Below are 25093 nucleotides of genomic sequence, written 5' to 3' on the forward strand. Positions count from 1 at the left end.
TTATAATTTAGTGGAATGGAGTGTATCCATATAATTTTTTTTTAATTGTCCATTAAGAAAATCTTGGATCTCATTTCTTTATCATGTTAGTAGTTAATTACTAATCTTGATTTTAACTCTGAAATACTAAGTGGAGCGTATCTTGGATGAAATTTTTGAAAAATATATCTTGGAGTGAAGTTTTATAAATATAAAAAGAGTAATATTATATCTACAATAAAAATTATACAACAATTTGTATAATATTATTTTTATATTTATTTTTTTATCACTTTATTTATTATAAAAAATATTATTAATAATGAAAAGATATTAAAAAAAATATTACACAAATTATTATATATATTTTAATTGTACATGTAAGATTACTGATATTAAAAACGTGATAAGAAGTTGGGAGAGAATACTAAAATTTTACTTAATGGAGAATTAAAAAAATCATGTGAGTACAGACAATTCCACTAAATTTTTGGTCCCACTAGAACAATTTACAAACATAATTAACTAATGTTAGTGGGTACTTTTTTTCTTTTTTTTTTTTTACAAGGGTGAGTGGGTGCCTAATCAGCGAAAACTCAAACGGCATTTGGTTTGAATTTTTCCCCCTTTTATAATGTAAAAAAAAATTGTACAGAAAATAGTTAAAATAAAAAATAAAGCACAGTTAAAAAGTTGTTCTTTTTGTTTTTTATACAAATTTAAAAAGAAAACTGAAAATAACAGTTTTAATATTTTTTTATGTACCAACAAATAATTTTATAATTAAAAATGAGAGTAGAAAATTAAAAAAAGGAAATATTTTAACAAATAGATCATATTGCATCTTTAATTTTTCATTTCCAATAAAGATTGTAATGATTTTACTTTAATATAACACAATAAAATAAATAATTTTTTTGAAGTATAGATAACAAGTGTCCTAATTATTTTCCTATAGCTTGAAATTATTAATTAAACTGAATCAATTTCACCATGTTGGTTATAAAGTAACACTAGCATCCTTTGGAAATTCATTCATGGTCATATCCAACAGGCGTACAGCTTCAATATTTTTTTCTGACAACTTAAAAAAATTATATATATTGATATAAAAAATATTACTATAAATATAATATAAAGTTTAATATATTTTTAGTCTCTCAAATTTAATAAATTTATTTTTAATCTTTTAAATTTAAAAATATTATTTTTAAAAGTAATATTTTTACTAATAAAGATATTAATAGATAAATTTTATATAACAGTATTTGAAAGATTCTCTAACAAAATTTAATATAAAGACTAAAATAATTTTTTTTGAAATTATAAAAACTAAAAAAATCAGTTTTAAATTTACCTTAAATTTTAAATACTAAAAAATATTTAATCATATAATATACGTAAGTATAAATCTAGTTAATATATACCTATACATAATTTTAATATTAATTTTAAATAAAATTTAATAACATATATTATATGTCAAACTCAATAATTTTGTTAGTAAAGGTGTGGGACTAAATGCCCCAATAATTAGTTTTAAAAATTTTCTCAGCGTATATATATATACATACCTAATAATACATATTTTAATATCATTAAAAATTAAGTTAATTTATCAAATTCTATTACAGTACTATCTATTATCTATTACTTTATATAGAAGGAAGTTTTTTATGGTATTAAAAATGAAAAAATATTTAAATATTTTTTAATAAAAAGGTATAATTTTTTTCTTATCAATTCAGTCCTATAAAAAGTATAATAGTAAAATCGGTCATGATTTTTTTTCAAGTAAAATATTTAACGCTACAAATTTATATATAAAAATATAGGCCCATTACTTTTAAATTCTGGATTCTGCTTAAACCAACTGTTTATTGGTGCGTTACATCTCCTTTTAAGGTCTCTTTAGAATTATAAAATTATTATTTTTAAATAAAAATAGTTGTTTAAAATTTGTGTTATAAAAAATTAATGTATTTAAATAATTACATGTTTTAAAATTAATATGTTTTTAACGTTGTTAACTAGTATGTTACTATTAAGATATGAGGAAGAAATTAGATCTGAGATTTTAATTAATGGGCAATTTTAAAATAATAAGTGGGTATACAGTCATTTCCACTAAATTGTAACCAATTCCACTAATTTAAAAACAACTAACTGATGTGAGTGGGTATGTAATCAGCAAAAATTTGAACAATGTTTGGTTTGGAAAAATGTTTTAATGTTTTTTTCTATTCTTAAAAAAATTGAATAGAAAATATTAAAAACAGAAAAATGAAAATATATCACAATATAATTTTTTTTACTGTTTTTATACAATTTGTAAAAAAAAAAAAAAAGTAAAAATAATATTACAACTTTAGAATTGAAAATGACAGTAGTAAATTAAAATAGATAATATTTTGTTAAAATAAATGGATACATATCACATCCATGGTTCTTCATTTTCACTAAAGATTGTTATTATACCAATTCCACTGAGAACACTAGTTTACAAACACGATTAACTAATGTAAGTGAGTATATAATCAGCAAAATCTTAAACAACGTTTGGTTTGGAAAAATGTTTTAATTTTTTTTTCTTTTATATTCTAAAAAGAATAATAGAAAATTTTAAAAATAGAAAATAAAAATGAAACACAATAAAAAAAAGTTGCTTTTACCAATTTTTAATCCAATTTTATAATTAAAAATGACAGCAGTAAATTAAAATAGACAATATTTTCTTAAAATTTAGATACATATCACGTCCTTGGTTCTTCATTTTCACTAAATATTGTAATCATTTTTATCCTATGTTATAATACAACATAATAATATAAATAAATATTTTTTAAGTATAGATAAAAAGTATCCTAGACATTTACTTAAATCTCAAAACTACGATTAAACCCAAATAACATCATTTGGTTAGTTTATTAATGATTATACCTAAAACTTTATATTTTGTTTGTTATTTTGATTAGTAAGAGTATGTTTTGTATGTATTATTTGTATATGTAATTTGCATGTTCAATCTATATATATAGAGTTTGAAGGTTTAGTCTGTACATATGAAAATTAATTCTCATTGTTTAAGAGATATTTTGGTTTTTTAAAAATGGTGAAGAATTTTTTACTCTTGGCAAGCGGACCAAGCTTCGTTATAGTAATTTGATTTCGTCCTCAGGAATTTGGTGATACTAGTAATTTCCTTTCTTGTTTGCGGAGAACATGAGTGAAGTATTGATTTAAGTTTGAATTAAAGCAATTAAAAGCAACAGAATGAATGTAATAGAAAACCTTATATGAGAAAGAGATTGGATTCAAATGTACTTTCTAACTCTTTTAATCTTCATCAGATAAATATGATTCCACTTCTATTACTTCCATGTTCAATAATTAGCTCAACCAGATTCCTCAAAATTGAGCCCTAAGGTGGTTAACCCTAAACATGATTCCTCTTTGAATTAAGATTAACACCTTGCATTAAGACAATAACTTGAACCAAAATGGCTAACAAAATCAAGTCTATTCCTAGAACAAGAGATTATTAGGTGAATGATTCAGTTTGGGTTTTGAAAATGTTTCCCAACAAAGTTCAAAAACCTAAAATCATAAAATGGGTGATCAAACCGGATTAAGCATTAAGAGAAGAATCAAACACAAGTAATAGAGCTGAATATCATATAGATCTAAGAAGAAATAGAGTTAGTAGTTACATTGAATCCAACCCAAGAGAAACTAGCCACTCATGGTGAGGGCCATAGCAAATAACAAGATGAGATTACACGATAGAAGAGAAGAAATGAAGATGGGTCCTCGTTCCCAAGCAAGCCAATCTTCAAATCTAATCTTCAAGCTCTCCTCTTCCCCTGGGTGCTCTTTCTCTCTCTTTTTCTTTTGTTTCGTTATGTTTCGATCCCCCTTTTTTTCCTTCTTTTCGTGCCCTAAAATACGTTATGTCCAAGGGAAAGTTGGGATTTTTAACCCAAGGCTGCAGCTCTGGATTGGGGGCTGTAGCTCTGAATTTCTGGACTGCCCAAAATGTTCCAAGGCTGGAGCTCTGGTTTCATGGCTGAAACTTCAACTCTCTGGAATTGGTTCAGGCTTCGTGGCTACAGCTTTGAATCTGGAGCTATAGCCTTAACTCTCTAGAACACTTCTTTTTGGTTCATGCTTCATGACTGCAGCTTTAGCTTTGGAGCTAGCCTTGGATTTCCAACTTCATCAAAATCTACACAAAAAGGAAATATTTTCAACCAAAGAAACTACACTCTTGTAACTCCTTAGATTAATCTTAGTTCATCTATTTGGAGGGTCAAATACAACCAAAAGTACTTACATCTCTCCCAAAAAGAGTGCCAAATTAAGCATAAAAATATGTAATTTGAGCACTTATAAAAAAAAAAAATATAAAGCTTAAAGCAAATTTAAAATAAGTGCTCATGCAGTTGCAGATTACTTTCCGAGTCTTTCCCCACTTGTGTCTAAGTCAACCATAGCATCAAGCATTTAGAATCCGTCAACCCACAACAAGACCAATTATTTTATTTTATTTTACCAATATAAGGGAAACTTAAGAAAATTTAATTCATAAATAATATTATATTAAAATATTTTTATATAGTTATCTAATGAAAAATTCATTTTATCAAATTATCTTATTATTAATATGATGCGGTGATTAAATAAATTTTTATTAAATATTAGTGTTAAAAAGTTTACACAAAAGTCTATTTAAGTTAAACACAATTTCAAAATTATTCATCATAAAATGATTAAAAAAAAAAGGGTGATTTTAATTATGTGGGAGATTATTCAATCATTTTATAAATTTAATTAAAATATATTAATAGTGTAATATTGATATTTATCATCTAATTGTGAATTATCATATATGATAAAATTATTAACTTTCATAATAATTATTTTAAATTTTTTAATTAAAATCTTAATAATGTTTTTGTGCCCGAAATCAATTAACTTCTTAAAAAATATTATATTTTTAATAAAAAAAATATTAAAAAATATTAAATTTTGTCCGGTTGAGAAATTTTCTGGATATGAGACCTAAAGCTTGATATTGTGTCTGTGATTCTGATCGGCGAGAATGGGTGCAGTAACAGTTGGTTCGGTGGTTGTTTCCGTTCTTTGTTGTGTGTTTGTAAATTTGATATCTGAAAGCAGTGGGCAGCCAGACGGTGTATTCTGTTATGATGAGAGAGGAAACTACACAGCCAACAGCATCTATAAAGCCAACCTCAACACCCTTTTATCCACTCTCTCTTCCCACACACAAATCAACTATGGTTTCTACAACTTCTCTTATGGTCAAAATTCAGACATAGTCAACGCCGTTGGATTGTGCAGGGGAGATGTTGAGCCAGATGAGTGTCGCGCTTGCCTCAACCATTCCACAGGCAATCTCACACGGACATGTCCAAACCAGAAAGAGGCTGTTCTGTGGTTTGACAAATGCATGCTGCGATACTCGAACCGTACAATATTCGGCATCATGGAAACTGATCCTCCTCTTTACTCGTGGTACGGAAACAATGCAACCCAAGTGAATGAGTTCAATCAAGTGCTCTGGAACTTGATGGCAAACCTCAAAGCCAAAGCTGCATCAGGTGACTCTCGTCGTAAGTACGCCACCGGTAACGCAACTGCTTCAAATTTTCAAAACATATACGGTTTTGTGCAGTGCACCCCTGATTTGTCTCAGCAAGAATGCAATGATTGCTTGGATCTCGCTTTCTCAGAAGTCCAAACTTGCTGTAGTGGCAGGAGAGGAGCTAGAATCATGGCACCCAGTTGCAATATTAAATATGATTACTACCGCTTCTACCAACAAACCACGGAGTTAGACCCACAACTACCACCACTTCCTTCAAAAGGTACTTGTCATTATACTTAATTAACTTTACAATTATATATGACTTCATCATCCATTTCATCATTTTCCTCTTTGGCAAGTTTTGTTTTCCTTGTTCATCCTAATCCTATGCAGTTTGCTTATATGTATGTCTATTTTTATTGTAGTTTGTAATTACTAATTAGTTATAAACTTTTTGATATTTTATTATCCTTAATCAATGTCTGAACTAGCAGAGGATCCTTGATTTTGCAGAAACCGGCATCACAATAGGAATTGTCGTTGCCATAGTTGTGTCTATTATATAAGTTCTATGATTTTCTAATATATTAATAATAGAAAATTAAAGGATCTTTGAAATTTATGATACTTACATAATAATAAGAAAAGTAAATATTTTTTTTCATAATAGAAATTTTCTTTGATCTTTAGAGTGCTTGTGAAGAGAACTAAGATTTCACTTATTTTTACTTTTCTTTCTACTCTTTTTATTTTTCGTGATGACTAGGGTTTGAGAGAATACTTTCTGTCAGGATGTGGATTTTGTCTCACACTAGTCGATATTTATAACTCATAAAAATTGTTATTCCCATCAAATAACAATTGGGAGTTGTTATGGTACCCTCAAAGATTGAATATTATTTAAATAAATTGTTAAAAATATAAAATATAAAAAAATTGTACTAATACTCTCTCAAATAAGATGGTTACCATAGAATTTATCACATAATTAACTAATGTTAGTGGGTACTTTTTTTTTTACAAGGGTGAATGGGTGCCTATTCAGCGAAAACTCAAACGGCATTTGGTTTGAATTTTTTCCCCTTTTATAATATAAAAAAAATTGTACAGAAAATAGTTAAAATAAAAAATAAAGCACAATTAAAAAGTTGTTCTTTTTGTTTTTTATACAAATTTAAAAAGAAAACTGAAAATAACAGTTTTAATTTTTTTTATGCACCAACAAATAATTTTATAATTAAAAATGAGAGTAAAAAATTAAAAAAGAAAATATTTTAACAAATAGATTATATGGCATCTTTAATTTTTCATTTCCAATAAAGATTGTAATGATTTTACTTTAATATAACACAATAAAATAAATTATTTTTTTAAAAGTATAGATAACAAGTGTCCTAATTATTTTTCTATAGCTTGAAATTATTAATTAAACTTAATCAATTTCACCATGTTGATTATAAAGTAACACTAGCATCCTTTGGAAATTCATTCATGGTCATATCCAACAGGCGTACAGCTTCAATATTTTTTTCTGATCACTTAAAAAAATTATATATATTGATATAAAAAAATATTACTATAAATATAATATAAATTTTAATATATTTTTAATCTCTCAAATTTAATATAAATTTATTTTTGATCTTTTAAATTTAAAATTATTATTTTTAAAAATGATAAATTGAAATAATTATACAGTATTAATTAGGTTTAATGTAATACTTTTACTAATAAAGATACTAATAGGTAAATTTTATGTGATACTATTTGAAAGATTCTCTAACAAAATTTAATATAAAATACTAAAATAACAATTTTTGAAATTAAAAAATTTTAAAAAAATCAGTTTTAAATTTAAGAGACTAAAACTAAATTTACCTTAAATTTTAGATACTAAAAAGTATTTAATCCTATAATGTAAATATAAATCTAGTTAATATATACCTACACATAATTTTAATATTAATTTTAAATAAAATTTAATAACATATATTATATTATATGTCACTCAACAATTTGTTAGTAGAGGCGTGGGACTAAATGCCCCACTAATTAGTTTTATAAAATTTCTCAGCGTATATATACATACCTAATAATACATATTTTAATATCATTAAAAAGTTAATTTATCAAATTCTATTACAGTACTATTTATTATCCATTACTTTATATAGAAGGAAGTTTTTTATGGTATTAAAAGTGAAAAAATATTTAAATATTTTTTAATAAAAAGGTATAATTTTTTTCTTATCAATTCAGTCCTATAAAAAGTAAAATAGTAAAATCGGTCATGATTTTTTTTCAAGTAAAAAATTTAACGCCACAAATTTATATATAAAAATATAGGCCCATTACTTATAAATTCTGGATTCTGCTTAAACAACTGTTTATTGGTGCGTTACATCTCCTTTTAAGGTCTCTTTAGAATTATAAAATTATTATTTTTAAATAAAAATAGTTGTTTAAAATTTGTGTTATAAAAATTAATGTATTTAAATAATTACATGTTTTAAAATTAATATGTTTTTAACGTTGTTAAAGCTAGTATGTTACTATTAAGATATGAGGAAGAAATTAGATCTAAGATTTTAATTAATGGGCAATTTTAAAAGAATTAGTGGGAACAGTCATTTCCACTAAATTGTAACCAATTCCACTAATTTAAAAACAACTAACTGATGTGAGTGGGTATGTAATCAGCAAAAATTTGAACAATGTTTGGTTTGGAAAAATGTTTTAATGTTTTTTTCTATTCTTAAAAAAATTGAATAGAAAATATTAAAAACAGAAAAATGAAAATATATCACAATATATTTTTTTTTTACTGTTTTTATACAATTTGTAATAAAAAAAAAGGTAAAAATAATATTACAACTTTAGAATTGAAAATGACAGTAGTAAATTAAAATAGATAATATTTTGTTAAAATAAATGGATACATATCACATCCATGGTTTTTCATTTTCACTAAAGATTGTTATTATACCAATTCCACTGAGAACACTAGTTTACAAACACGATTAACTAATGTAAGTGAGTATATAATCAGCAAAATCTTAAACAACGTTTGGTTTGGAAAAAATGTTTTAATTTTTTTTTCTTTTATATTCTAAAAAGAATAATAGAAAATGTGAAAAATAGAAAATAAAAATGAAACACAATAAAAAAAAGTTGCTTTTACCAATTTTTAATCCAATTTTATAATTAAAAATGACAGCAGTAAATTAAAATAGACAATATTTTCTTAAAATTTAGATACATATCACGTCCTTGGTTCTTCATTTTCACTAAATATTGTAATCATTTTTATCCTATGTTATAATACAACATAATAATATAAATAAATATTTTTTAAGTATAGATAAAAAGTATCCTAGACATTTACTTAAATCTCAAAACTACAATTAAACCCAAATAACATCATTTAGTTAGTTTATTAATGATCATACCTAAAACTTTATATTTTGTTTGTTATTTTGATTAGTAAGAGGTCAATCTAATATAATTTAAAAGTATGTTTTGTATGTATTATTTGTATATGTAATTTGCATGTTCAATCTATACATATAGAGTTTGAAGATTTAGTCTGTACATATAATATGATAAAGTATAAGATGTAAACTTTTAGATAAACGATGTGTGTCATTTAAAATAAATATGACTACTTAGTACATAACTGACCAATTCCTTGATAGATTAATTAAAAAAAGTTTATTGAAACTCACAAATTTGTTAAAGTAAATAAAGTTATATTGTACACGAGAAATAAGGACAAACAAATCTCTAAAAGCGTAGAGAAAGTCAATAAAAGATGATGTGGAACATGTTATTCATTGATACATGTCACAAAAAGTCTATTTGATATCATAAAGTTGATAAATAGTCTTTTTAATTTAGTAAGAAGTGAAAATTTTGTGAAATATAAGTAATGCATACATTTGATGCGCTTCAACAAACATTTCTCATCTCAAGACTTGTAACAAAGTTAGAAGAAGCAAACGATCATCCTCATCGGGGGGCTATTATATAAGAAACTTTAAGATTAGAAACAAATGGTAATGAAAAGAGAACATTTGTACAAATCATTATTCATTCATTTTTTTTTGTAAAAATATTATTCTTAATTGGTTGTATCATGAAATAGTATTTGTAAAAACTTTACCTAGATAAAACTATTGTTATAGGTTTGAGTCTTGAGAGATGTTTATTTGTAAAAGAATACTCGTTTAAACTAGAAGAAAATTAACTATAAAAAAATACTTGATGTTGAAGTCTAAGTAACTTTATGAGAAATAATACTTAGATAAATTGCTTGAAAAGAAAATTTAAAAAATACTTAGGTTTGAACCAAAAATAATTTATTGAACTAGTTCAACCAAAAAAGTTTGGATATTATACATAAAGCTTATTTATATGTTAATAAAGTGAAAAAAGAAAAATTTCAATCTCTTAATAGACAATACAAATTGTATGAATTATTGCCTATAAATGATGTTGAGTTCATAATTGATTATTTTAATTAATCAATTCAAACCTCCTTTTTAATTTGATGAAATCTTGTGCAAATCAACATATTATTGATAAGGTACAAAGAAGTTTGACTCCTTATTTGAATCATATTGTAATGAAATCATATATGTATACTGCCATTTATTCATCTATTTATTATTATTATTATTATTTAAATAACAGATAGAGTGGGACACCGAGTGGCTCATCTCTCCTAAATCCTAATATATATTTATGGATCTTGGATTAACAGAACCAAACGGCATGGCTAACTGTTATTTGTGTGTTTGGTTTGTTTGTTGTGTTCTTTTGACATCTGGAGGCAGCGGAGAGGTAAACAGTGAAGACTTCCACTACTTCTGTGACTCGAACAACGACAGAGGAAACTACTCAACGAACGAGCGGTACAGAACGAACCTGAACCACGTTTTGAACATCGTAGCCCTCCAAACTTCAAACAAGAACGGCTTCCACAGCACATGGAGCGGCGAGGACGCAAGCAAAGTGAACGCCATTGCGCAGTGCAGAGGTGACGTGACGGCAACAGAATGCCGGCAATGCCTCATCCAATCCGTTTTCAACCTCACCAGCCTTTGTCCAAACCGAAAGGAGGCAATTGGGTGGTACGAGAACGAGAAGTGCATGCTGCGTTACTCCGACCGCTCCATTGAGGGCCTCAACGAGATTGGGCCTGCCTATTTCGTCTGGAACCTGCACGATGCGCCCAACCCACAACACTTCAATCAAGTCGTCAAGAACCTTCTCGATGGCCTCAGAACCACGGCTGCGTCAGCTCTCTCTGCTCGTAAATACGCGGCCTCCACTGCCACTGGCCCAGATGCTCAACTCGTCTATGGGCTTGCGCAGTGCACTCCCGATTTGTCTGGGCCGCAGTGCAATAACTGCTTGCTTCAGTCCATCGCTGAAATCCCACGGTGTTGTAATAATAGGATTGGTGCCAGGATTCTTAGGCCCAGCTGCTATGTCAGGTACGAAACCGATTTTCCTTTCTATGGGCCTCCGGCACAGACACCATGACTAGGGAGGTACTTGTAAACTCAATAATAACAATAACAATAAAACTCCTTCCAATGTACTCGCAACGCAACTCTGTAATACTATGAATCCCGCAACTAATACCATCTCCCACTTGTTAATTATAATTCTCTTCTTATTAATATTTTCACATGTTTTACTGCCTTTTCTACTATCATTTACACGCATAAGCACAAAGTTATTATATATTTTTTATTATGATTTTTTATAATATTACATTTTACTATTTTTTTTATAACTTACTCTCTACTATTTTAAATTATTAATATATTATCATTGCAGTACTTTTTTTTTTTTTTTAAATTTATAGTATTGATCTACTGTTAGTTTTTTATTTGAATCATATTATTATATATAGTCACAACTGAGTTTCTTTTAAATAACTATTTTTGAAAATAAGATATTAATTAAAATAATTATTTTTCACACATTATATAATAAATTTAACGTATTTTTATTTAAATAATTATCAATTTAAAACATCTTAAGAAATTTAATGTATTAATTTAAATAAGTGTTTTTTATAGCTTACTTATCAATTTAAGATATCTAACATATTTAAGTAATATTTTTAATTTTTTTATAATACTATTTTATTATTCTAGAAACAAATTATTATAATGTGTGAAATTTTTAATTGTTTATTTTACTTTATAATATTGTTTTTTTTCCTATTATTTTAGATGTTTTTATAAAAAGAGTTATTTATTAATTAGAGTAAAATAATATTATCTATAATATCTAACATATGATAAATATTATTAAAATAATAATAAATGATTATAAGAAAATAATTATATAAATTATAATTTTTAACCAAATATGTAACGACCCGACCGGTCACTACACACCAACCTCAAAACACCGAAAACACCAGACATAACCAATTGCTACACCTAGTAGCTATTACAACAAAATATTAGTAAAACATGGCCAGCTCCGCATACCAGCTGCCGACTCACCACGAACCAACACCTAATCCTGTTCTGCTCCCGTAAATCATACGATCATAGCAGTCCAACCACAAGGAAACAGCAAGGGTAAGCTAGTATAAAAAGAACAACATACAACAAAAATTCTACTAATCAGTACAACTTCAACCGTCAACACAACAACATTCTACTATCCATTCAATTTATGCAACCAACCTGCAATTTGATATAAATGCGTCGTCACGCATATCACCTCGGAGATTCTCCTACAACAACTCAGCCGTGAAGGCCTACAACAACTCAGCCGTTAAGGCCTACGACAACTCAGCCCTTGAGGCCTACAACAACTCAGCCAATACAGTCTACAACAACTCAGCCATTACGGCCTACAACAACTCATATCAATATTCAACACACCTCAACTTTTTCAACTTAACATACAACACAACTCAACTTATCAACATACAACACAACTTATCAACATACACTCAACTTATCAACATACAACTCAACTTATCAACATACAACTCAACTTATCAACATACAACTCAATTTATCAACATACAACTCAACTTATCAACATACAACTCAATTTAATTCAATACATAAAAGGAAATGTCTCATCCTCGCGCCCGGCGCCTTCGAAGTTGCGCCCAGCGCAGTACAACCAGAGAGCCCCAGGGGGCTAGCGCGCCCAGCGCAAGCAGGCTCGCGCTCAGCGGGACTCAGCCAGAGAGCACAAGGCTCTCCCGCACTTGGCGCAATACAACTGCGCCCAGCGCAGGCCAGACAGAGACTTCAAGGAGCCTCACGCGTCCAGCGCACCTAACCTAGCGCTCAGCGCGGGAAAGGCAGAGACCACCCCTTAGTCTCGCGCCCAGCGCAATTCGGAATTGCGCCCAGCGCCCATGAGGCAGAGACTCCCAAGGAGTCTCACACCCAGCGCGACAAGGGACGCGCTCAGCGCCCAAAAGAAGAACCAAAACCTGCCACAACTGGTATCGCGCCCAACGCGGGCCAAGTCACGCCCAACGCGGGCCATCCAGAGACCCACAATCTCAAGCGCGCTCAGCGCACTCATCATGGCGCTCAGCGAGCTTGACCAAATAGGTCCCTTGATGGCCGCGCGCCCAGGCGCGAAGAACCCCGCTCAGCGCGAAGCTCAGCAGCAGCCAACCATTTTCGAATAAATTCATCAAAGACCTGCGAAAAGACCAGAAACTTCACATGCAATCGGTTCAAAACACTAAATTTTCATCCAAGAGTCCAAAAGTACTACCTTTTTCAACATGCAACAACGATCAAGTCTGTTCCCCAAAATTTCTCAACAATCCCCGAAACCCCAAAAACAACAAGTTTCCTTAATCCAGCCACGAATCAGTCATCGGCAAGCATCTAACGAGTTCCTAGAATTCGTCCACAACCAGAAATAGCGAAAAAGAACAAAATACTAACTTCCCTTACCTCACTCAAGGAAATCGAGCTTCCGGGAACTTGAACGAAGAAGAAGAAATGAAGAAGGAAGAGCTTGAGGAAGAATAGGGTTCAGCTAGCTCTCCTCAATTTGATCAGCCCCTACACACCTAGAGAATTTGAATCCAAAAGCCAGAAATCGAGAGTGAGGGTTGAGTAAGAAAGTGGGTCAGCAAAATGAGTGTGAAGAAAATGAGAGTTGAGTGAGAAGAGTGTCCAGGGAAAAAGAAAAGGAAGGAAAAGGGGTCTCACAACCTCCCCAACAATAAGAGTTTTCGTCCCCGAAAACCAACTTACTTGGAAAGAGAAACGGATACCGCTCCCTGCACTGATGCTCCACCTCCCAAGTAGCCTCACCGGTAGCTGCATCCCATAACACCTTTACCAGAGCAATGGACTTGCCCTTTAACTCCTTCAGCTTATGGTCAATCACAGCTACTGGTAACTTCTCAAAGGTCAGATTCTCCTTTACCGGTACATCGTCCAACTCCACCACGTGACTCGGGTCGTGAACGTACTTCCTCAGTTGGGAAACATGAAACACATTGTGTAGGTTTGAAAGAGATGGTGGCAAAGCCAACCGATAAGCAACCGGACCCACACACTGTATAATTTGATGGGGACCCACAAACCTCAGTGTGAACTTCCTTGCTCTTAGTGCTCTACCCACACCAGTAGTCGGAGTCACCTTCAGAAACACATGCTCCCCTTCGGAAAACTCCAGAGGCTTACGCCTTTTGTCAGCATATGACTTTTGCCTACTCTGAGAAGTCTTTATCCTCTCCTGAATCATTTTCACCTTTTCAGTAGTCTGTAAGATCAACTCCGGTCCTACAACCACTGACTCGCCCTCCTGGTACCAGCACAGAGGAGTCCTACATCTCCTGCCATACAAGGCTTCAAACGGCGCCATCCCAATACTAGCATGAAAGCTATTATTGTACGTAAATTCCACCAACAGTAGGACCTCCTCCTAACTACCCAAGTGGTCCAACACACAAGCCCTCAACAAATCTTCCAAGGACTGAATCGTCCTCTCTGACTGACCATCCGTTTGAGGATGATAAGCAGAACTCAGCTTCAACTTCGTGCCTAAGGCTTGGTGCAGACTCTGCCAAAATCTGGAAGTGAACCTCGGATCTCTGTCTGAAATAATACTGGAAGGCACCCCGTGTAACCGTATTATTTCCCTCACATATAACTGCGTCAGCTTCTCCAAGGACCACTTGATGTTGACAGGCAAGAAATGTGCACACTTGGTCAACCGGTCGACAATCACCCAGATAACATCACTATTCTTAGCTGACCTAGGCAACCCCACAATGAAATCCATAGTGATGCTATCCCACTTCCATTCTGGAATTTCAATCTGCTGCATCAATCCACTCGGCTTCTGATGTTCAACCTTCGCCTTCTGACAGGTCAGACAGGCCGCCACTTTCTCAGCTATCTCCCTCTTCATACCAGACCACCAGAAGGTCTTCTTGAGGTCCTGGTACATCTTAGTCATACCCGGATGTATGCTAAGCCTACTCTTGTGGCCTTCTTCCAACACAACCCTCTTCAGCTCAGTATCCTGAGGCAGGAAAATTCTGCCCTTATACCTCAAGATTCCATCTCCTCCCAACTCAAAGCTAACCGCCTTCTCAGTACCCAGCAACCCCAGAAGTTTCACCAACTCGGTATCCTGCAACTGCTTGAGTCCCACCTACCTCAAGAACTCATTAGTTATGGTAATTGCCCCACAACTAATGTGATCCTGAGCTAACTCCACACAGGGATTTAAATCCCTAAACTCCTCCACCAACTCCAACTCCTTCACCATCAACCCAGACATGTGAATGGTTTTCCTGCTCAGTGCGTCCGCTACAACATTGGCCTTACCAGGATGATACATCAACTGGAAGTCATAGTCCTTCAAGAATTCCATCCACCTCCTCTGCCTCATGTTCAGCTCCTTCTGATCGAACAGATATTTCAAACTCTTGTGATCACTGAAGACACTAAACTGAGCACCATACAGATAATGTCGCCATATCCTCAAGGCAAAAACAACAGCTGCCAACTCCAAGTCATGAGTGGGATAATTCCTCTCATGGTTCTTCAGTTGCCTTGAAGCATAGGCCACTACTTTCCTGTGTTGCATCAGCACACAACCAAGACCCTGGTGAGAGGCATCACAGTACACATCAAAGGGTTCACCAGAATCCGACAACACTAACACATGAGAAGTAGTCAACCTCCTCTTCAACTCCTCAAAACTCCGCTCACAGGCATCTGTCCAAATGAACGGCTGCTCCTTCCTCGTCAACTGGGTCAGAGGCGCTACTATCCTGGAGAATCCCTCAATGAACCGCCGATAATAACCCGCCAGACCCACGAAACTCCGTATATCAGTGACAGTCCTCGGGCGCTCCCATTGCAACACCGACTCCACCTTAGCCAGATCCACAGCAATCCCCTCAGCTGATATCACGTGGCCCAAGAACTTCACTTCATCCAACCAAAACTCACATTTAGAAAGCTTGGCATACAACTGCTTCGCCTTCAAAATCTCCAGCACCGACCTCAAGTGCTCTCCATGTTCTTCCCGGGTTCTTGAATAAATCAAGATGTCGTCAATGAATACCACCACAAATTTATCCAAGAATGGCCGGAAGATCCTGTTCATGTAGTCCATGAACACTGCAGGGGCGTTAGTCACGCCAAACGGCATCACGACATACTCATAGTAACCATACCTAGTCCTGAAAACAATCTTCGGTATGTCACCCTCCTTCACCCTAATCTGGTGATAGCCCGACCTCAAGTCAATCTTTGAAAACACCGATGCTCCCCTCAGTTGATCCATCAAGTCATCTATCCGAGGGAGTGGATATTTGTTCTTGATGGTCAATTTATTCAACTGTCGGTAATCTACACAAAGTCGACTACCTTCGTCCTTCTTCTTCACTAACAACACAGGTGCACCCCACGGTGAAACGCTCGACCGCACCAACTGCTTCTCCAATAGGTATTCCAACTGACCCTTCAACTCAACCAACTCAGCAGGAGCCATCCTATAAGGAGCCACTGACACTGGCCCCGCTCCTGGAACCAAGTCAATGTTAAACTCCATCTCCCTAGTAGGAGGCAACCCAGGTACTTCATCCGGAAACACCTCAGTAAAATCCCGCACCACCTCAATTTCAGAAATAGCCCGTTCGGTCTCAACACTTAACGCCGCAAGCAGAAGACAACACTCCGCTCCATCTCTCAACAATGATTCAGCTTGGCTAGCTGAAATCAACAACTCATCCTCCTCCTGAGGAAAGATCAACCGCCTATTGGCACAATCTATAAGGATACGATTGGCAGATAACCAATCCATTCCCAAGATTATGTCAATATCAACTAAAGGTAAACAAATCAAGTTTACCTTATACCTCTTCCCATTCACATCGATAGGGCAACCAACACACAACTCAGAAGCAACTACTGAAGCAGACGTGGGCGTCGACACTAGCAGTCTCAGCCCCAGATCACACACAGATACATCCAGCATAGCAACACAAGCATAAGAGATAAAAGAGTGGGAAGCTCCAGAATCAAACAAGAATACCACATCCTTACCAACAGCTCTGCCCTTCGCCTTCACCAGATCCGAAGGAGTCGAAGTCTCAGCACCGGTCAAAGCAAAGACCCTACCAGCTGTGGTGGGTCTGCCGCCCCTCTGAGCATCTCCTCTCTGAGCATCACTCCTCTGAGCACTCCTCTCTGGTCTGGCCCTGGCAGGGCAGTTGAATGATACATGGCCCATCTGTTGGCATCTAAAACACCGATTCTCTGTGTGGGGACAATCCTTGATCATATGGGACCCACCACACATGTAACATCTCAGGGCAGCACCTCCACCTTGTCCTCCACCAGCAGCAGCACCAGCAGGTTGCCTGATGACAGGACCCCCTTGATGTGGTTGGGGCCTATCATATGGCTTCCTCTGGCTCCCTCCTTTCTTGGACCCGGATGGCCCCTCAGAAATCTTCACCCCGCGATTACCACCTTCCAACCGCTCAACCACCTTCGCCTTTTCCACCAAGGCTAGAAATTCAGTGATGGCCATAGGCACCACCACTCTCCTCAGATCATATTTCAATCCCTCTGCAAACTTCCGAAACTTCCAAGCCTCGGCGATGCCTTGCGAATAAAAACGAGCTAGGTGCTCGAATTTCATCGCATATTCCGAAACGGTCATCCCTCCTTGATGTAAGCGCATAAACTCAGCTTCCTTGGCATGTCTTACACTCTCAGGGAAATACTTCTCCAAGAACATCCTTCTGAAGCACTCCCAATCCACAACCACCCCTCTGGTAGTCAGCATATGATGGGTACCCCTCCACCAATGCTCGGCTTCTCCAACAAGCATGTACACCGCGTATGCTAGCCTCCTCTCTTGAGAACATCCCAGCACAGTGAAGATCTTCTCAAGCTCGCAAATCCAGTGGTCAGCCACCTCTGAATCTGCCTCTCCCTTGAACTGAGGAGGATGGCACTCCCGGAACTCAGCCAGGTCCCGGCTCTCCTGCGACCCAGTGGGCCTTGCTGCACCAGCTGCAGCTCTCTCTGCCTCCATCCTAGCAAAATAGGCATTTTACTGTTGCATAGCCATGGCCATCATCTCCATGGCCCTGGCTATCTGTTCGTTGGCTCTAGACATTGTCTACAAAAGCAATTACACCTTTAGCAACAATATCTAGACCAAACAACAATTCAACAATACAACAAAACACCACAACAATCAACACAGCCAATCAACACATCAAGATATCACAACTCAGAGTTAGCACATCAAAAGCCTAAAGGAACCACCCCCAAAGAGTGTCCACTAGACTCGAACTGCTCTGATACCACTAAAGTGTAACGACCCGACCGGTCAGTACACACCAACCTTAAAACACCGGAAACACCAGACAGAAAGAGCAAGTATATAATTATAGGGTCTAGTGTAACATTGTTAAAAAAAAAAAAAAAAAAAAGAGGCTAATTCAGTAGCCCAGAACGGGCCGTTCCCAAACTGGAACGGGCCGTTCCAAGCTACTGAATTGAACTACATATTGTAGTTGAGAACGGGCCGTTCTGGGAAGGAGAACGGGCCGTTCTGGAGGGAGAACGGGCCGTTCCGGAGGGAGAACGGGCCGTTCCGGATGAGTCCCGGAACGGGCCGTTCTGATTTCAGAACTGGCCGTTCTGGGCGTTAATTTTGTGCGTGATTTGGGAGTTCGGAACGGGCCGTTTCGAACTCGGTACGGGCCGTTCTGGGCCAATCCAAAAGTCTATAAATAGGGGGTTGGGGGCCTTCAGGAGTTTTGGAGTTTTTAGAGAGAAGTTTTAGAGAGAAGGTCTCTGGGTTAGTGAGCTCCTTTCTCTCCCAAATTTCTCTGTTTGACTCCTTTTCTCCTCTAGATCACTAACTCCTTCTGACTTTTCTTGAAATTCAGATTAGAAAGCTTGTTTTGGGAGGACTGAAGTTCCAAGTTGAGCCTCGAGGGGAAATTCTACTTTTGTTCAGTCTTTGGCTATCTGAGCCAATCTTCAGGTAAGGGAAGCTAGAATGTTTGTTATTTAAGTTGCATGTGAGTTTAGAAACTCAATTGATGCATGGAAGTTGAGGATCCATGGCTGGATCGGAGAATTCGCTAATTGTTCAAAGTCTTGGAAAAAAATGGGGTTTCTGGTGAATTTGATGCATCAGATGGGTGCATGTTGATTCTAGGTTTATTTAAGTTGTATGGAGCCTATGTATTGTGTTTTGTGTTTGCATGTGACTGGATTTGTTGGTTTGGATGAAAGTTTCTGAACTCTCTGACTGGGATTAGACTAGGCGCAGGTTGAGTGCGCCAGGCATGGAAGAGCTTAAGGCTCTCAGGTTGGGATTAGGCTGGGCGAGCTCAGGCTACGCCGAGCGTAAATATGTTAAAAGTTAAAATGTTAGATCATATATGATGTATGCTGAGGTGTGATTCATATGTATGCTTTGTGATGATACGTATGAATGTTTGAATATGATATGACATGCGTATATGTTCATATGAGTATGACTGTTGATCATAATGGTGGGCAGACCATTATGATGTATGATGCATTATTGCATGTGATGTCTTATGACATGTGTATGATTGTTGATCATGATGGTGGGCAGACCATTATGCATCTGATTGCATGTGATGCCTATGGCATGAGTCTAGCCTAGGACTTGAGGAGAGGAAAAATATTTTCGAACTGGAAGAGCTCACATAGAGTCTCTTGAGAGTGGTGCTTGGATAGGCCACTGATATATGAGAGTGGTGCTCTGGGAGGCCACTGGATTTGGGAGAGTGGTGCTCAGATAGGCCACTGGGTTGGGTGAGTCTCCTCTAAGTCCTTAGCTAGTGTTGGAGCGGGGTATGAGGTCGAGGGTTATTCCCTTAACCAAGTACTCGGGAAGGTGCGTGGATCCTTGCGGATAGTCGGTGGGCGAACTCCACAATTGACTTGGTTAATGCATGCCAAGGTCGTGGTAAGCCCGTACCCAGCTGTGCTATACCTGACGGTGGATCTGGACTTCCAATTGTGTAAGTGACATCATCCGAGTAAACCCGAGGGAGGATTATATATCCTGTTTAGCTGTGACCGAGCGGGCGCATTGGGCGTGAAAACGGTTGGGGTGGTTTCGGTAGGATGGAATGTCACTTATACAGCTCTATTGTTGTGGAGATCTCCTAGGTGTATGCGTGACGACGCATTAGATGATTGATATGCATTGATATCTGTCATGAGATGCATTTATTGCATGATTATTAATATGATGAAGTGTGGTGTTTGACTTCATGATTGGTGGATTGTATTTTATGCATGAGTAGTATTGGATAGAGTGTATGGTGTGACTCTATGAATACGATTGTGTAGTATAGATTATTATGATTCATTTGTGAATTCTAGCTTACCCTTCTGTTTCCATGTGGTGGAACTGCGATGATCATACTTGGTATGGGAGCAGGTCAGGGCTAGCTTGGAGTCGAGGTGACCGCTGCGAGACGGGGAGTTTGATCCTCGTGTTAGGGTTACCATTTTGGGTAGCGATTTTTTGTCTGTTTGACCGGCACTAGGGAATATTATTTTTGGGATGACTGTACATATATGGCATTTTATTTTGTATTTAAAGAATTTGGTTATTTTTATTCTTATCTATACCTGTATGTATGAGTTATCCAATTTAATATTTTCCTTAGTTCACTAGTAGTAGTGCGATTCCACTAAGTGTAGAGACCATGGCGGGTCGTTACATCTAGAATATAAAAATATACAAAGCCTCGATTCGACTAGAGTTAGAGTGTATCAAAACATCCTACCGGAAAAATACATAACCAACTGCTACACCTAGTAGCTATTACAACAAAATATCAGTAAAACATGGCCAGCTCCGCATACCAGCTGCCGACTCACCACGAACCAACACCTAATCCTGTTCTGCTCCCGTAAATCATACGATCATAGCAGTCCAACCACAAGGAAACAGCAAAGGTAAGCTAGTATAAAAAGAACAACATACAACAAAAATTCTACTAATCAGTACAACTTCAACCGTCAACACAACAACATTCTACTATCCATTCAATTTATGTAACCAACCTGCAATTTGATATAAATGCGTCGTCACACATATCACCTCGGAGATTCTCCTACAACAACTCAGCCGTGAAGGCCTACAACAACTCAGCCGTTAAGGCCTACGACAACTCAGCCCTTGAGGCCTACAACAACTCAGCCAATACGGCCTACAACAACTCAGCCATTACAGCCTACAACAACTCATATCAATATTCAACACACCTCAACTTTTTCAACTTAACATACAACACAACTCAACTTATCAACATACAACACAACTTATCAACATACACTCAACTTATCAACATACAACTCAACTTATCAACATACAACTCAACTTATCAACATACAACTCAACTTATCAACATACAACTCAACTTATCAACATACAACTCAATTTATCAACATACAACTCAACTTATCAACATACAACTCAATTTAATTCAATACATAAAAGGAAATGTCTCATCCCCGCGCCCGGCGCCCTCGAAGTTGCGCCCAGCGCAGTACAACCAGAGAGCCCCAGGGGGCTAGCGCGCCCAGCGCAAGCAGGCTCGCGCTCAGCGGGACTCAGCCAGAGAGCACAAGGCTCTCCCGCGCTTGGCGCAATACAACTGCGTCCAGCGCAGGCCAGACAGAGACTTCAAGGAGCCTCACGCGTCCAGCGCACCTAACCCAGCGCTCAGCGCGGGAAAGGCAGAGACCACCCCTTGGTCTCGCGCCCAGCGCAATTCGAAATTGCGCCCAGCGCCCATGAGGCAGAGACTCCCAAGGAGTCTCACGCCCAGCGCGACAAGGGACGCGCTCAGCGTCCAAAAGAAGAACCAAAACCTGCCACAACTGGTATCGCGCCCAACGCGGGCCAAGTCACGCCCAACGCGGGCCAGCCAGAGACCCACAATCTCAAGCGCGCTCAGCGCACTCATCATGGCGCTCAGCGAGCTTGACCAAATAGGTCCCTTGATGGCCGCGCGCCCAGGCGCGAAGAACCTCGCTCAGCGCAAAGCTCAGCAGCAGCCAACCATTTTCGAATAAATTCATCAAAGACCTGCGAAAAGACCAGAAACTTCACATGCAATCGGTTCAAAACACTACATTTTCATCCAAGAGTCCAAAAGTACTACCTTTTTCAACATGCAACAACGATCAAGTCTGTTCCCCAAAATTTCTCAACAATCCCCGAAACCCCAAAAACAACAAGTTTCCTTAATCCAGCCACGAATCAGTCATCGGCAAGCATCTAACGAGTTCCTAGAATTCGTCCACAACCAGAAATAGCGAAAAAGAACAAAATACTAACTTCCCTTACCTCACTCAAGGAAATCGAGCTTCCGGGAACTTGAACGAAGAAGAAGAAATGAAGAAGGAAGAGCTTGAGGAAGAATAGGGTTCAGCTAGCTCTCCTCAATTTGATCAGCCCCTACACACCCAGAGAATTTGAATCCAAAAGCCAGAAATCGAGAGTGAGGGTTGAGTAAGAAAGTGGGTCAGCAAAATGAGTGTGAAGAAAATGAGAGTTGAGTGAGAAGAGTGTCCAGGGAAAAAGAAAAGGAAGGAAAAGGGGTCTCACAAAATAAACATTATTAATAATTTATAAAGAATAAAAAATTAAGATTATAGCAACCCTATAACTTCAAGAAAAATAAAAAATGTTACTTCGATGATAATATATTAATAACATTAATATGTTAAGTCAGAAAATGATCTTAAATTTTTTAGGATTTTAAGTTTTAATGATAAGAAATATAGACACCTTTTAAAGGATTCTTTTTTCTTTAAGATTAATGTTTATAAGATGATTTGATCAGAACGTTTAATTATCTTGACATTAAATCTCACATACAAAGTACTTTACTTCATATCATTTATGCTATCTAATAACAAATTTATAAAAACTTTTTTTGATACTAATTCACTAAATGAATTAAAAACATGTTTTTTGTCAGAAAAAGGACTAGCATATCCCACAAAGAACGAAAAATTGTTTTGCATTGACACATATGCATGGTTCCTCTCCTTTGGTACATAAAAGGTAATATGTAATATTCTTAATCAAATAAAAAGTAACAATTTGGTAAAATATATTTAATGTACCCACGAACACTTTCCTCTACAAAGAATGAAGATGAAAACAGGCGAAACATACATGTGAAAGACACTCAAGAATTGGTAATAGTCATAAAACACATATATAAAGAAGCGTGAAGATTAAAAAACACATGATTATGTTTTGACTAAGTTGACTTCCTTAGTCTAACAATTAGCCATTCGTTGTAATACCGTTGGAACTCATTCCTTTCATTAATATTTAAATCAATATATAAAATAATTTTATGATTATTCGTCAATTTGAATTAATGAAACAAAGTATTAGATGATTTTCAAATTTCTTAAAAATTTACAAACTTGATCTATGCATGAAAAACTTTAAACTCAACAATTGAATCATTAAAATTTGATGTAGAACATGAGTTATTAAATGAAGTAAGTTTACATAGATTTACCTTTAGAATAGAGAAATCTTTCCTCTTTATATATATTGTGTTGTGTGACTATTTTGTGAAAATAGAAATTCTTTTAAAGCTTCAAACAAAAATGTAATTGTATAAATTATAATATGTAGAAATTTAACAACAATACTTGAGTGACAAAAACTTAGATAAAGTTAATAAAAACTATGTCCAACAAGTACTCCTTAAATTTTAAAAACTTCTCCATCAAGTCATCAAAATATTCTAGTTATAAATAAGTAATTAACCTAATTTTACAATGAAACAAATACATATCAGAAAAAGTTTAAAAACTCCAATAACTTAGCAACTGACCAGTTTTGTTTCTACACCCAAAGAAAAAGCAAAACTGCTATTTCGTACCAAGTCTTCTCCTTACACGAATTTCTCAGAATAATCCGCATTTATTTTTTATTTTTTTACTCCGTTTTCATATGAAATAAATAGCTAATTCATTGATATCAATAAAAATAATTAAATTAGTTCATTTTAAGGTTTAATTATTTTATTGTTTTTGACAGAAAATTATTTTTTAGGTTCTTAAATTTGAATTAAATTGGTTTTAATTTCTCAAAATTAAGTGATTTTTTAATTCTTTAATTTAAAAATAAACCACGTTTAATTCTTATCAAAATCAAAGTGAAAAAAATGTGGATAAATGATTAACTATTTTTGAAATAGGAGACTAAAAAATCACTTTTATATTTGAGAGACTGGAAAAATAAACTTTGAACAAATTTGAGAGATTAAAAAAAACTTAAATTTAAATTTAATTTTATTATTAATATATAATTATTTTAAAATAATATTTTTAGAAGAACGTAGAACAAAACATAATTCGAGTCCATCTAAAAAAATTACATAAGCTGTAAGGTGTAAGTTTAAAATCTCAATCCGTCCAAATTAACAATAAATGAAGTTGGATCAATGAACGAGATAAGTCTTATTGATTCCTAATTTTCCCATCGAAAAAAAATTATTACAGTACTCATAAATTGTGGCGTTTTAATATAGTTAATTTTTTAAATTATAATTATATATGAAGTAACATGTGGATTTTTTTCTTTTCATTTTTTTTCCTTTTCTAAATGATGTATTCTTGACAAATAGATAATCTTAAGTCAATTTCCTCTTACAAAATATTAACCCAAATATTTCAAATCTTTTTATAGAAATTAATAGTGAGCAAATCAAAAACAATAAAATTATGCTTACTGAAGTAGAAAGAGATTTTGTAGATTTTCTATTCACCTGCCTCTTATAAAAGCCTCTTAATTATATTTTATTTATAACAATAAATAAAATAATCCTTTAAAAATATTGATAACTTATATACAAGTGTTAAGAATCTCAATTCAACATTATTTATAAAATCATCAAAACAAAGTATCTTTACCAAT

The 25093-nt window shown here is 34.7% G+C and overlaps 2 protein-coding genes across 2 annotated transcripts; one reads left to right on the forward strand and one right to left on the reverse strand.

Annotated features, from left to right (window-relative positions):
- The first annotated feature begins 5026 nt into the window (after nt 1–5026).
- On the forward strand, nt 5027–11259 carry LOC109813341 (uncharacterized). Its single transcript, XM_020377506.3, has 2 exons — nt 5027–5867; nt 10419–11259. The coding sequence occupies exons 1-2, from the start codon at nt 5081–5083 to the stop codon at nt 11132–11134; spliced, it is 1503 nt and encodes a 500-aa protein (XP_020233095.2). The 5' UTR covers nt 5027–5080; the 3' UTR covers nt 11135–11259.
- Nucleotides 11260–13173: 1914 nt separating this feature from the next.
- Nucleotides 13174–18253, reverse strand: LOC145950091 (uncharacterized). The gene is made up of 9 exons (XM_083061019.1): nt 18203–18253; nt 16976–18118; nt 16492–16861; nt 15669–15721; nt 15362–15496; nt 15116–15265; nt 14246–14410; nt 13898–14074; nt 13174–13287 (listed from the first exon to the last, which is right to left on the reverse strand). Exons 1-9 carry the CDS (start codon nt 18251–18253, stop codon nt 13174–13176), a joined length of 2358 nt encoding a protein of 785 aa, XP_082917145.1.
- Nucleotides 18254–25093: the final 6840 nt, after the last annotated feature.

The sequence above is a fragment of the Cajanus cajan genome, chromosome 7 (genome assembly GCF_000230855.2).
Source record: "Cajanus cajan strain Asha chromosome 7, NIPB_CcT2T_4, whole genome shotgun sequence".
NCBI lineage: Eukaryota > Viridiplantae > Streptophyta > Magnoliopsida > Fabales > Fabaceae > Cajanus > Cajanus cajan.